We start from the raw sequence: 12,217 nt of genomic DNA on the forward strand, positions 1-12,217 counted from the left end.
TAAAATGTTGATAATAAATATTAAATAAATTAATAATTATAATTAAATAATCAAATTCTCTGATCCCAATTTGGGAAAATATATTAAATTAACCATTTCGCTAAATGCATGATGTAATATTTGTTTTTTTGAATTATTTAGGGTGCAATGAAGATATAAATAAACAATTAATCAACTGAAAAAACTCAAAGTTCATAACACTAAAGATTTTTTTTTCCTTACAATTTCAATTGTTTGAATTTAACTCTTTGCAAAATAAAAATTTAAAATTGTTTTTTTTTTAAAAAAAAATAATTGAACTTAGGAATTTTTGTAGAACCATACTATTATAAAAAGTAGTTGTTCAAGGAGATTAAAAAATTGACACCCCCAATCTAATGGTAGAAAGAACCTTTAACTTTATGAATCTCCATCCACATCACAAAATATTAACATCAAAATAATTGTAACATCAGAAGAAACCCCAAATTACAACATAATTTACTTCCAAAAAGCGCTGGAGAGAATGAACAATTCCCTCCATTCTTGTCCAAGTCAGTCTGTAGGATACAAACATGTAACTATTTTCGCTTTAGTTCAAACTATATAGCTGCAGCTACACTGCACACAAAAGGGCTTTCAGAAAACATTCACAAAACAGCAAGGTTTGGGAAAAGTGCTTCATTACTGTCCGTCTGTCCAGCTTTCACCATTATTAAGCTGCACAACCTCCACACACGATACTCCTTCTGTCGGCAAAACATGAAAATAAGCAGAAAAAGTCAGGTAAGGTCGATGCACCTGAAAAATATTCAACAAAACTAACACAAAGCCATGTAATGCACATGGTTATACTCAAGCGAAACAGTTCAAATTTTATTATTATCTGAGACCATGAAAGGTGAATGATTGTTGTCCCGATTAGACTGGGCGAAGGTGAAGTACTTACGCAATTGAGCAACTGGATCGTCTGTGCCTTTTCTTCCTTGCCATCATCTCCTTCCTCCTTGGAGGTTGAAGAACAACTTTGATTGCAGTGTCAAAAACAGCTTTGACATTCTGATTATTTAAAAAATAAAATAAAGCACATAAGCGGTACTTTTCAACACGTAAATGAAAATGAAATGGGTTCCAGCTTACCAAGTTCAATGAGATGAAATCAACATCAAATGATCAAACTTGCAGTTCACCAAGTACTTTACCTGCTGAGTCTTAGAGCTGCATTCAATGTATGCAGCCGCACCAATTTGTTTTCTCAGCTCCTCTCCCTGTTTTATTATATGCTGATTGAGCTACTTTCTCACAACAAACTAAATGCTTTCCAAGAAAACAAAATGTAAAGAGAGAGCAAATAAGAGTGATTCACATACCTGGGCAGTTGTTATGACATTAGATCCCACATGATCAGCTAGATACCCTCTGTCTTCACGAAGATCTGATATAGATAAAAGGGTTAATGCGCTTGAGATTTAATCATAACATTTACTTGTCTCTACAGGGGAATTCTATTTGCATCATCATATTGCAAATTTCTCAAAAATCTTGCCTACCTAGCTTTGTTCCAACAAGAACAATCGGTACATTGGGTGCGAATCGTCGAAGTTCAGGCATCCACTGAGAAGAAATTAAGGGAAAAAAAGGAAGAAATTAGTAAATGATAAATGGAATTCATAATACATAAATATTACTTCTGACGAAAAAGCTATCCAAAGAAACGTAAATTCATGGGACTAAAGTGTAAAGCAACACACACACAGGCTTTAATTAATTTAAAAAGACCAACTTTCGTGAAACATGATTTAAAAGTAGCCACAACCAAAGAGAGACATAATAAAAGTAGAAAAAGAGATAAAGGGCTGAGCAGGGGAAAAGACATTAATATTAATTGAAAATCATTACCTTCTTAAGAACGTTTTCATAACTTGCCCTACTAATTAATGAGAAAGCCAGCACAAAAATGTCTGCACCTCTGTAACTCAGTGGCCTCAACCTGCTATAATCTTCCTGCCCTTTAAATCAAAGCAAGCATATTACCAGATTAACAGTTGGTTAGACCAAAAAAAAAAAACAATTACACCTACTTAGGAAACTCTCAGCAATAAAACCTAAAACTAACATTATCTTGTAACAAGAATAAGACGGATACCTGCAGTATCCCATAAGCCCAGGTTCACAATACTACCATCAACAGCAACATTGGCACTGAAATTATCAAACACTGTGGGTATGTAATCCTGGGAAACAAAAAAAAAAAAACAACAACAATATGAGTCAGAGAGATCCCAAGTTCAGGGCTTCATCTAAACCCCTGTCAGCATCTACAATATTATAAAACCCCATATAGATAAATAACATAAAAAATTCAAAAATCGGAACACGAGAAAAATTTTATGGCCAAGAAAAGGGAATTTTTTTTTTTTTATAGATGGGTATTTAAAGACTTACAGTGGGGAACTTGTTACTTGTGTAACAAATGAGCATACATGTCTTCCCAACAGCTCCATCTCCAACTGTAACACATTTAATGAACTTTGATGCACTCATCCTTCCTTTAGCTACAGCAATTAAAAAGGCCAGCTAAAGAAAGAAACCAAAGATGCTTCAAACAGAAAAAAGTTAAAGACCCGCCCTCAAAGAAGAAGAAAGAAGGAAAGAAGGAAAGAAGGAAAGAGAACTGTGCCTACAATTGCTCAATGCTTTTGAGTCTTGGGATGATATAAAAGTGGAAAAAATGTGGCCTCTTGTCCTGCGCTTGCAGTTTCAAGAATACAAAGTAACATTAAAATATTGACAGTTATTTAGTTGTCTACAGTCAAAAGGGTCTCCCTCTCTCACAGTCACTGCACTTTTTTCGTCCCTCTCGATAAATTTCAAAAATATAACGGAAAAATTCTATTTTTTGAATTGCAAGCATTGGGCCCCTCTAGTCTCAAACGGCACGTATTGATTTGGCCGTTTGGTTTGGCCCTCTTTATTGCTGGTTTCCAGCTCTGTAATTGACATTATTTATTGCTTGCAGTGGCTACTATCTGCCTACCATTAGAAGCTTTCAACTACTACTCTTTGCAATAAATTTTATTCCTTCACTTATTTTCATTATTTTGTTAACTTTTTTTTTCCCGAATAGATTCAGTTTGTTCTAAGATTATAAATATCAATAAGTAATGTGTTCTGTTTAAAATTAGGATATTGTAATTTTTAAATTATAGTTATTGTAAAAAAATTATAATTAAAAAATAAAAATTAATAATTATAAATAATAATTTTAATAAAATTATTAAAGACTAATAATTTTTTTATTATATAAATAAAAAATCAAATCAACACATCTTTCGAACTACAACAATTAATATTATCAAATATTTTAATATTATATTTTTTAAATTACAATTACATAATCTCAATCTAAAAAATACTCGTAATGTAATTAAAAATAATAACACGTTGATATTGAAGGAAGAACAGATAACTCATGCTCGCCGTGGCTCATTGTGATAAATTTTCTCGGTAATACCATCTCAAATCAAAACAACAGCTAGAGACCAAATAGGCAGCAGTTGTTTAACAAAGTCTTGCTAGTCGTGTAACAAACGAAATGGGAATGGATTTTTATTTTATTTTATTTTATTTTGAACCAGATTAAATGCGACCGTTGCATATTTACTCGAGCATTAAATATATCATACCTCTATCAAAATCAATGCTTCTATTCATACACGTGCTACGCCCTATGAAAATGGGTCATTGACTCCTTTGTCCTTTTCTCTGAATTGCCGACCAATGCTTCTCCTTTCTCACTTCATTTATTTTGGCACAAATCTCAAATTTTTCAGCTGTTTTATCTCCTATGTTGTATTGTGCATATATAATTGTTTAGAGAAGTTGTTAATGCTTAACAGTTTAAACACCAACAATTGGCGGTAGCAGGATAAATATCAAATTATGAGTCGTTGTTGCTAATAATTGATATATGAATAAGAATCCTCTCCCTTTTTTTCCCCCCTCGTTGGTTAATAAGTTATGAAGCTTACGATAAGAACAATATAATACTTAATAGAGTAGTTTTCCATTAACACATGGAAAACTCTTAAACCCTCACATACATTGGAATTTGGAAATAATTTCGTTCAGTATATATAGTTTGTAAGTTGGCCTGAGAATAATTTTTTTTTTTTTTAACCACGAGGTATTTTGGAGAGGATTTCAATTGTGGAAGACACCTTTAAACTTGTATCACAACCTAGATTAGAAGTCCCTACTCCCTGCTCGAACCGAAAGGCACAAGTTCTCCCAACAAATGCGACTTCCATGCGACTCGAACTGGAGAGCAAACCCAGTCAAATCATTTAAGGGAGACTCCATTATCAATGGAGCCATCACTTTATTGGTGCTGAGAATAATTTTATTATAAATTAGGTGAAAACCCAAATGCGATTAATTGGCTTAAAGGAGTTGAAAATTGTGTCATACAGGCTAGGAATCATCTAAGATCTGACCCTCCACCAAGAGCATGCCTCGGAGACCCCGTGATCAAAGCTAATTAAACTTACACTATTAATGATAGAAAAAGAAATTATGATTGACAATTAAAAAATATTAACCAGTTGCATGGACGGGCAAGCAAGAGACAATTGGATCTATTTCAGCATTGTCTAGTAAGTAGTAACAAGATGTGATCTTATCACTCTTGTCCAAAGTCCAAAGATGAACTTGCAAGCTATGGTAAATTAAAAATAAATAAATAATAAAACTAGTACTGTCGGTGGACTAACAGCAGCATAATAATTTATCATTTGTTCGAAGCACGGTAGCCATGTTCAGTTTGAAATGTGTTGTTATTAAGGGTTAATATATAATTATATACAAGTGGTGATTTTCTAAATCAATAATGCAACTTTATTTTATCAACTAAAACCGTACTCTTATTGGTTGATGTAGAAATAAATCTAACACGAATCAAGCAATCGGGTCACGCGAATCTTTAAAAACATATCACAACATATTCTTTAAGGACAGATCCCATCCAATTTCTTTCAATCTTTAAACACAAAATGTTAGGACTCTTCACGAACGGATCGTCACCAGGTTATTATGATTTCTACTGTACTTATTTCTATTCACTCATGTAGTATATCTATGATAAAATTGTTGTGTTTTAATTAAAATAACCTTTTTGAAGTTATTTGAATTACCTAGACCTTATGTCATCAATTCAAATAAAACACTAAACTATCTCATATGAATCCTTGATAAGTTATACAATATTAAACTTATTTCTCATATTACATATAGTCAGCTTATTATGGACACCTAAATTTAACAATAAGTTTCAATATTTCATATAAATGAGGAAGGAAATTAATGTATTGTACTATCGAAAATCGTCCACAATGATCAGCTTGCACTTTTTCTCATTTTACTTTCATTTTTTAACGAAAATAAAATGAAAATTAATTGGAACAATAGTCCTTGCCCTCGAAATTCAGATTTCTTATCTATAATTGTTTTTGGATTTTTATGATTTTTATTTTTTTAAAAGAGAAGGAAGAGTCTTAATCTTTTAGATCCCTATTTTTTTTTTCTAATTTTAAATTTTGATGATCAACTAAAAAAAAGAAGTGCATGAAAACCACACTGGAGATGTTTGGATAATAATTATGATTGATGCAAATGGGATTTTTTTTAAAAAAAAAATCTAAAATAGTCGTGCATTCCAAGTCACGTTTTTCAAATAGATATAAAATCTCATTTGTGCTGTGATAGCTCTATTAATACAGGTCAAGTCTTAATAGATGTATGATTAAATAATAGAAATTAACCAATGGACTTTGGCCTATGTACTCATGTCTTAGTTATTGTTGGGATTCGATTTCCCTCTAATTAAATTAGTAGGAGTAAAATGTCTTCTCATTAATAGGATAGAATAGACATCCCTTTAGTGTTGATTGTGAGTAAAAATTTAATTTGTATCATAATAAAATTATTAATGATGGTCCCCATAGATTTTTTATTGTAAATACTAGTAAAAATTATGATTGCAATACATTAATATATTAAAAAATTAAAAATTAAAAAGATAAAATATGATTGACGCATGTCTTTAATTTATTAGCCCTACGCAAAAACTGCTGAGCTTTGCGAGGGCTTGCAACCGAAAAATGATGTTCGCCCTGAAATTAAATCACTAATAAACTCTAGCCAAGTGTAATTTTTTTCTTTTACTTTTATCATCATCATCATCATCATAATAATAATTAAAATTATTATTATTATTATTATTGGTTGTGTCTTGTTGGGGTTTAGCCAGAGTTTTTATTCTGAATATAAATTGTTGCTCTACAAAGTGAGCAACAAAACACTCATGTTGTGTTTATTTGTCAGTAATCGGAATGAGCTGTAATTAGAATGGATTGAAATTGGAATTAACTAGAATGGGAATGGGGAATGAGAATCATAATAAGTTATTTATTTAACCTACAGGAATTGGAATTAAAATGAGATATAATCTCATTAATGTGTTTATTTTATTTTGGAATCGGAATCGGAATCGGAATCGGAATCGGAATCGGAATGAGTTAGGTTGTAACAAATTACTAAAAAGTACATAATCAATTATTGCCATAATTATTATTTTATATTTTAATTATAGTGATTATTTATTCAAAAATTATTATTATTAATTATTGTCAATAACATATTAATATATTAATTAATTGTAAATTTTTAATTAATTAATTATAATAATATACTAATTAATTATATTAGTTATTATAATAAAAATATATTAATTATTGTGATTATTTATTCAAAAACTATAATTATTAATATATTATTTTTAATAGTATACTAATATATTAATTAATAGTAATAGTTATATTAATTAATTATAATAAAAGTATATTAATTATTTTGATTATTTATCAAAAATTATAATTATTAATAATTATTGTTAATAATATATTAATATATTAATTAATAGTAACAATTATATTAATTAATTACTTAATAATAATATATGAACTAATTATAATAATTATATTAATAATTATTATAGTAGTATATTAATTAATTAATTAATTAATTATAATAATATATTAATTAATCATAAATAATGACAATATGGGTATTTTTAATTTTTGGGGAGGGCAAAATAGTCAATCCCGAAAATGGGAGACTCATTCCCACCTTCCCCTTGGAATGAGTCTCCCATTCTTCATTCCCAAATTATGGTAGGCCCCACGATTCCGATTCCGATTCTGATTTTTTACTCTATTTTGTGAAGTAAACATTGTTAATGATTTCGATTCTAGATAAGTAAACACAACATCAATGCAGTAGGCATGCATTAGGGTCCCAAGATGACAAGATGTTTTCGCATATTTTCTCGAGAACATCACATTTTCAACAAATTATTTCATTTATAATCAATCCATTTTCTTTTCTTTTTATTTTCTACATGTCACTTTTATCTCTTCAAAATAAATTACAAAACTTTAGAATAATTTATTATTCATTTCCTATTTCTTACCAATCAAGAATTCTTATACTGAGATTGCTTTCAAATTATAATTTAATATATGTGTAATTTATCATAATGATTGACATTAAAATATTTGATCATCTGTAAAATTTTTTAATTTATGTGTAAAGTAACAACAAGATTGTAAAAGAAAAAAAAAGATTATTATTTTGAATTTTAACAATAAAAAATTAAATTAAAAAATAGTGCATTTAAAAAAAAGACTTTTTTTATATTAAAATAAAACTAACTGAAGAAAATGGTTTTATGAGAAGATTAGAGATAATCAACTTTTTTTTTTCTTTTATTAGGCTTTATTTCTCCAACCCATGAAACTTAAATCCAAATTCAAGACCAAATGATAAAACGATTATTTTATAATTACCACTTTATTTGATAGAAGGATTGCAAATCACAATCTCAATCACTTGTCTCCGTTGTGATTAGGATGGCAATGGATAGGGTCGATGGTCGGGTGTGGGTTTGCCGCTACTACCCTCACACCCCAAAAAAAATAAATTAAATTATCAAATTGGCACTATTCAAACTATGGTTTTTTTTAAAGGAAATTCGTCTATTAATGGTGCGTTTATTTCATGAAATGAGAATGAGTTAGAATGAGAATGAGATTCTAATATTTACTTAATAAAAATAAATGGAAATGAGAATGTGTTGAAATGTCATTAATGTGTTTACTTAACAAAATAAATGGGAATAAGAAATGCGAATGAGAATCAATTATCAAAATACTCATAGTATTAAATAATATAAGTTTTATTAACTAGATATATGTATAAATATTATTATAAAAATAATATTAATTAAAAAATAAAATTAATAATAATAATAACGATATTTAAAATAATAAAATTAATTGTAATTTGAATGAGGATAATTTAAAAAATATAAAAAAATTAGAGGGATACAAAAGTTAGTTCAGGAAATGAGAATCTCCATTTCCAACCCCCCCTGGGGATGAGATTCTTATTCCTTATTTCTAAATTGTGTGAAACCTACCTATTTTATTTCCATTTCTAAATTATATTTTATTAAGTAAACATGAATTTTATTCTCATTACTTTATTCACATTTCTTAAACTCTCAAGTAAACACTCCATAAGAGTTTAACCAAACTCGCATTGACACCTAATAGATTTTTTTAATTCTCATATCTGAAAAAAAATACATATTTTAAATTATTAATTTCTAAAATTAGCCTATAAATTTACAGGACATTGACCATGCTTTTGCAAAAACATAAAAATTACCAAAAAAATAAAAAGACAAGAATTATGCACGCATGAAAATTCCAGAGCAGAAAAAAGTCTCATACCAATAATAACGGTGACTTTGCCGTACTAATAGCTGTGTCCAAAGGGAAAGGAATGTTCTCACTTTGGGTGAAAATTATAGCAAACCCAGTGCCCAGGGGATTTATTTCAAACTACAAGCCATGCGTATATCATATTAGTATAATAATCATTTGCCAATAAAACCTCACAGTCCTACGTAACAGCCTGTGATGCAATATTGCAATTGCCTTCAAACACCACCGATGGCTGTGAGCCTGTGATGCAATATTGCAATTGCCTTCAAACACCACCGATGGCAGCTCGCCTTTCCGCAAAATAGAATAAAATACACAAAAACACACCCTTTATTCCAATAAAGATGAACAACAGTTTAAACAAAAGACTTCTCGCGTCATACATAACAATATTCGAGATCCACTGGTTTATATTCATCCTAAGCATAGCACAGCAAAAGGAAGTAATAACTCAACCAACACTAAGCAGCTGGGATGGAACTGCAAATTTAAAGAGCCTTGAGGATGTCATCAGCACTGGAGACTGTGAAATCTCCACCAGATTCAACATTTGCGGCCTTCACCTTGAGGTCATCAACCAAGAGAGCAAACCTCCTTGACCGGGTGCCAAGTCCTTTCTCACTGAGGTCAAGCTCAAGCCCCAAAGCATGGGTGTATTTTGCTGAGCCATCAGCCAGGAACTTCACGCTCTTGTTCTCAGGAAATGTTTTGGCCCATGCCTTCATCACAAATGGGTCATTAACTGCAAATTGATTACAAGAGCCCCCGGGGGCAAAAAAAAGAAAAAAGAAGAAGGAATGCTTAGGTTAGACTGTAAGAAATTGATCCACAAAATATGCAAAGTTAGTTTTTGCAGGAGTTTAGACAAGTCATGTTCAACACAAGTGGGGTCATTAACTGCAAAGCGATTGGGAGGGGGAAAAAAAATTAGAGCTTGCATCAGAATGAAAGAAATGTAGGCAGTAATTATGCAAAATCAGTTTCACAGGCATTTAAACAAAGTCATGAGATTCAATGGTCATCCGAACTGCAGTTGATGACTGAAATTACAAGCCACCACCTCTATTTCATGCTATAATTTTGTGCCACAACAGAGCCGACTTGAATGAAATAAACCTATGCACTCAATAAATTCATCAATGAAACACAATCTTCAAATTCTCATTTTCAATATTGATAGATCCTCAATTTATAAATCTAATTTGATTAAAAAAACCCAAAATAAGTCTCTGAATTAAAGACCACAATTCCAAGTCTTGAGCATAAAATTTCAAGAAGGAGCCATTTAAGTTGATTAAACATGTCAATTCTCAATTTTTCTTCTTTTTGATTTAAGATCATCTTTAACACGAGTTATTAAAGATCCACGACAGAAGATATGTCAAAGAAAACGCAACATAATTTATTAGAATAATAAAAGTAAGCAATGTACCGCTTATGCAGAGAATTTCATCGACGCCTTTTGACTTCAACTCATCAGCCTTCTCGATGAATCCAGGCACATGCTTCAAGCTACAGGAGGGGCATTTCCGGGTTAAGACAATCGACAAAACCGAAAAAAAAAATAAAAAAAACTGAACCTACAAAAAGAACGAGAGCGACCACCGGGAATAGGAATAGCCGGTGATCGAAGAGCATAAGAGAGTGAAATAATATTACCTGCAAGTAGGAGTGAAAGCACCGGGGACGCCAAAGAGGATGACCTTTTTACCGGCAGCGAGCGAGTGTACGGACACTTGCTGCAACTGATCTTGTTCGTCGAAGTAAGCTAGAGTACCGTCCGGCAAGGGGTCACCGACTGCGATAGGAGCCATTTAGAGATAGAATCTGATCCGCGCCTGTGATTAAATACACGATTACCACCGTAGGGCGAGAGCTTTTTGCATTTGAGGCAAAGCATTGGCCTGCGAAGGAGGATATTTATAGCATTTAGTGGATGCGATATTCTTATTAAATGGATTTAAGACAAGCTTGGCGTCCGCCCCAGTCTTTTTGGGTCAAAGAGTTTTGTCAATTCAGCGAATACAAATATGCCAAATGGCCAATAGGTTTGACATGGGCCCACTTGGCTACACCGTTTAATCACGGGAGAGCACTGATACTTCGTCTAAATACTTACGTTGGCAACAGAATGAGATGGATCGACATCTTATCTAATAATTAATCAGAACAAAAACATTTTTTCATCCTGTTTCGATTGGGATTCAGAATTTTGATCGGGATCCTAAATTGTTCTGAATAACATGATTTTTTTGACATATGATATAGATTTGGTAAAAGGACAACTTCTCATACCATTATAACCGATATGTCATACATATATAATTAATTTATTAGATATATATAATTTATTAAACTAACTTGTCATACATTTTTAAAATTTAAAATTTCAAAACATTCGAAATCTTAATCAACATTTTAAAATATCACGAATCCCAACACAAATAATGAATCAAAATAAAATTTTATCCCAAATCCTATTTCAAATTGGCCAAGATTCTAAGGGCCTGTTTGGTACCGTTTTATAAGTTATGTTTTCGTTTTCATTTTTATAATATACACATAAAATATGTTTGGTGGATTTTTTTCACAAAACAAATTACAAAACACAAAATCTGGATTCATTATTATAACTATACAACTGAAAACAAGTTAAACATGTTCTCCAAATTTTATAAACTAAACCTAAAAATGAATTAAAAAACAACAAAGAAATCGTGACCCTGCAGCCCTCACTTTTCTCTTCACTGCAGCCCTCACTCTCAATCCAGTTCACTGCAGCTCCCTCTTTCCCCTCAATTTTCTCAATCCAGTTGCAGCAAATCTCTCTCTTGGTCGCTCTTGGTGTGCTAGCCACTGCCGTTGCTCTTTCTCCGCCGTAACCGCTGCTGCTCCGACTCCGTCCAGCTGCTGCTACTTCGTCTTTGCTCTCTCGGATATGCACTTGCTCTCTCGGATCTTTGCTCTCTCGGATCTTCGTCTACTGCTACTTCGTTGTCACTTGCCGGTATTTATTTTGTTTATAAGCTGAAATTTTTTAGAGATGATTTGAGTGATTTTTAATTCTGGAAATTTCTGAGGTTGTTCATATGTAGTGACAAATTGTTTATTTATAAGCTGAAATTTTTACTCATTTATTTTAGAGATTGTGAAATCTCAATTTGTGTTCAAAAAATAATAATTCTATTTCCAAGTTTGATAATGCAACCTAAATTAAAAAAAAAAATCCTTCACAGATTTGTGCGAAAAGGAAGAAAAAGAAATGCACGAGAAAATAATCAAATTGTAACTGACAATTTGATTGCAGAGTAGAATTGAATTCATTTTTGCATAAACTCCCAAAATCTCTTTTCATAATGCCAAATCATAATCAAGAAGCTTTCTCTCATACG

At 31.2% G+C, this 12,217-nt stretch overlaps 2 protein-coding genes across 2 annotated transcripts; both read right to left on the bottom strand.

Moving 5' to 3' along the window:
• Nucleotides 1–375: 375 nt before the first annotated feature.
• Nucleotides 376–2,735, bottom strand: LOC102625805 (rac-like GTP-binding protein ARAC7). The gene is made up of 8 exons (XM_006475594.4): nt 2,425–2,735; nt 2,126–2,213; nt 1,879–1,988; nt 1,530–1,593; nt 1,350–1,414; nt 1,182–1,247; nt 929–1,038; nt 376–728 (listed from the first exon to the last, which is right to left on the bottom strand). The coding sequence occupies exons 1-8, from the start codon at nt 2,521–2,523 to the stop codon at nt 695–697; spliced, it is 636 nt and encodes a 211-aa protein (XP_006475657.1). The 5' UTR covers nt 2,524–2,735; the 3' UTR covers nt 376–694.
• A 6,402-nt stretch (nt 2,736–9,137) lies between these two features.
• On the bottom strand, nt 9,138–10,729 carry LOC102626097 (peroxiredoxin-2). The gene is made up of 3 exons (XM_006475595.4): nt 10,485–10,729; nt 10,258–10,337; nt 9,138–9,567 (listed from the first exon to the last, which is right to left on the bottom strand). The coding sequence occupies exons 1-3, from the start codon at nt 10,637–10,639 to the stop codon at nt 9,314–9,316; spliced, it is 489 nt and encodes a 162-aa protein (XP_006475658.1). The 5' UTR covers nt 10,640–10,729; the 3' UTR covers nt 9,138–9,313.
• Between the last annotated feature and the right edge of the window lie 1,488 nt (nt 10,730–12,217).

This window comes from Citrus sinensis, chromosome 1, assembly GCF_022201045.2.
Source record: "Citrus sinensis cultivar Valencia sweet orange chromosome 1, DVS_A1.0, whole genome shotgun sequence".
Classification (NCBI taxonomy): domain Eukaryota; kingdom Viridiplantae; phylum Streptophyta; class Magnoliopsida; order Sapindales; family Rutaceae; genus Citrus; species Citrus sinensis.

Excerpts from the sequence above, each read along its gene's own strand:
- LOC102626097 (XM_006475595.4), bottom strand. The coding sequence starts at position 10,639 with ATGGCTCCTATCGCAGTCGGTGACCCCTTGCCGGACGGTACTCTAGCT. Across the intron at positions 10,338-10,484 it reads GCTTTCACTCCTACTTGCAG|CTTGAAGCATGTGCCTGGAT; the intron begins GTAATATTATTT and ends CCCCTCCTGTAG. Across the intron at positions 9,568-10,257 it reads TGAAATTCTCTGCATAAGCG|TTAATGACCCATTTGTGATG; the intron begins GTACATTGCTTA and ends ATCAATTTGCAG.
- LOC102625805 (XM_006475594.4), bottom strand. The coding sequence starts at position 2,523 with ATGAGTGCATCAAAGTTCATTAAATGTGTTACAGTTGGAGATGGAGCT. Across the intron at positions 1,248-1,349 it reads ATGTCATAACAACTGCCCAG|GGAGAGGAGCTGAGAAAACA; the intron begins GTATGTGAATCA and ends ATAATAAAACAG. Across the intron at positions 1,039-1,181 it reads GCAGCTCTAAGACTCAGCAG|AATGTCAAAGCTGTTTTTGA; the intron begins GTAAAGTACTTG and ends TTAAATAATCAG.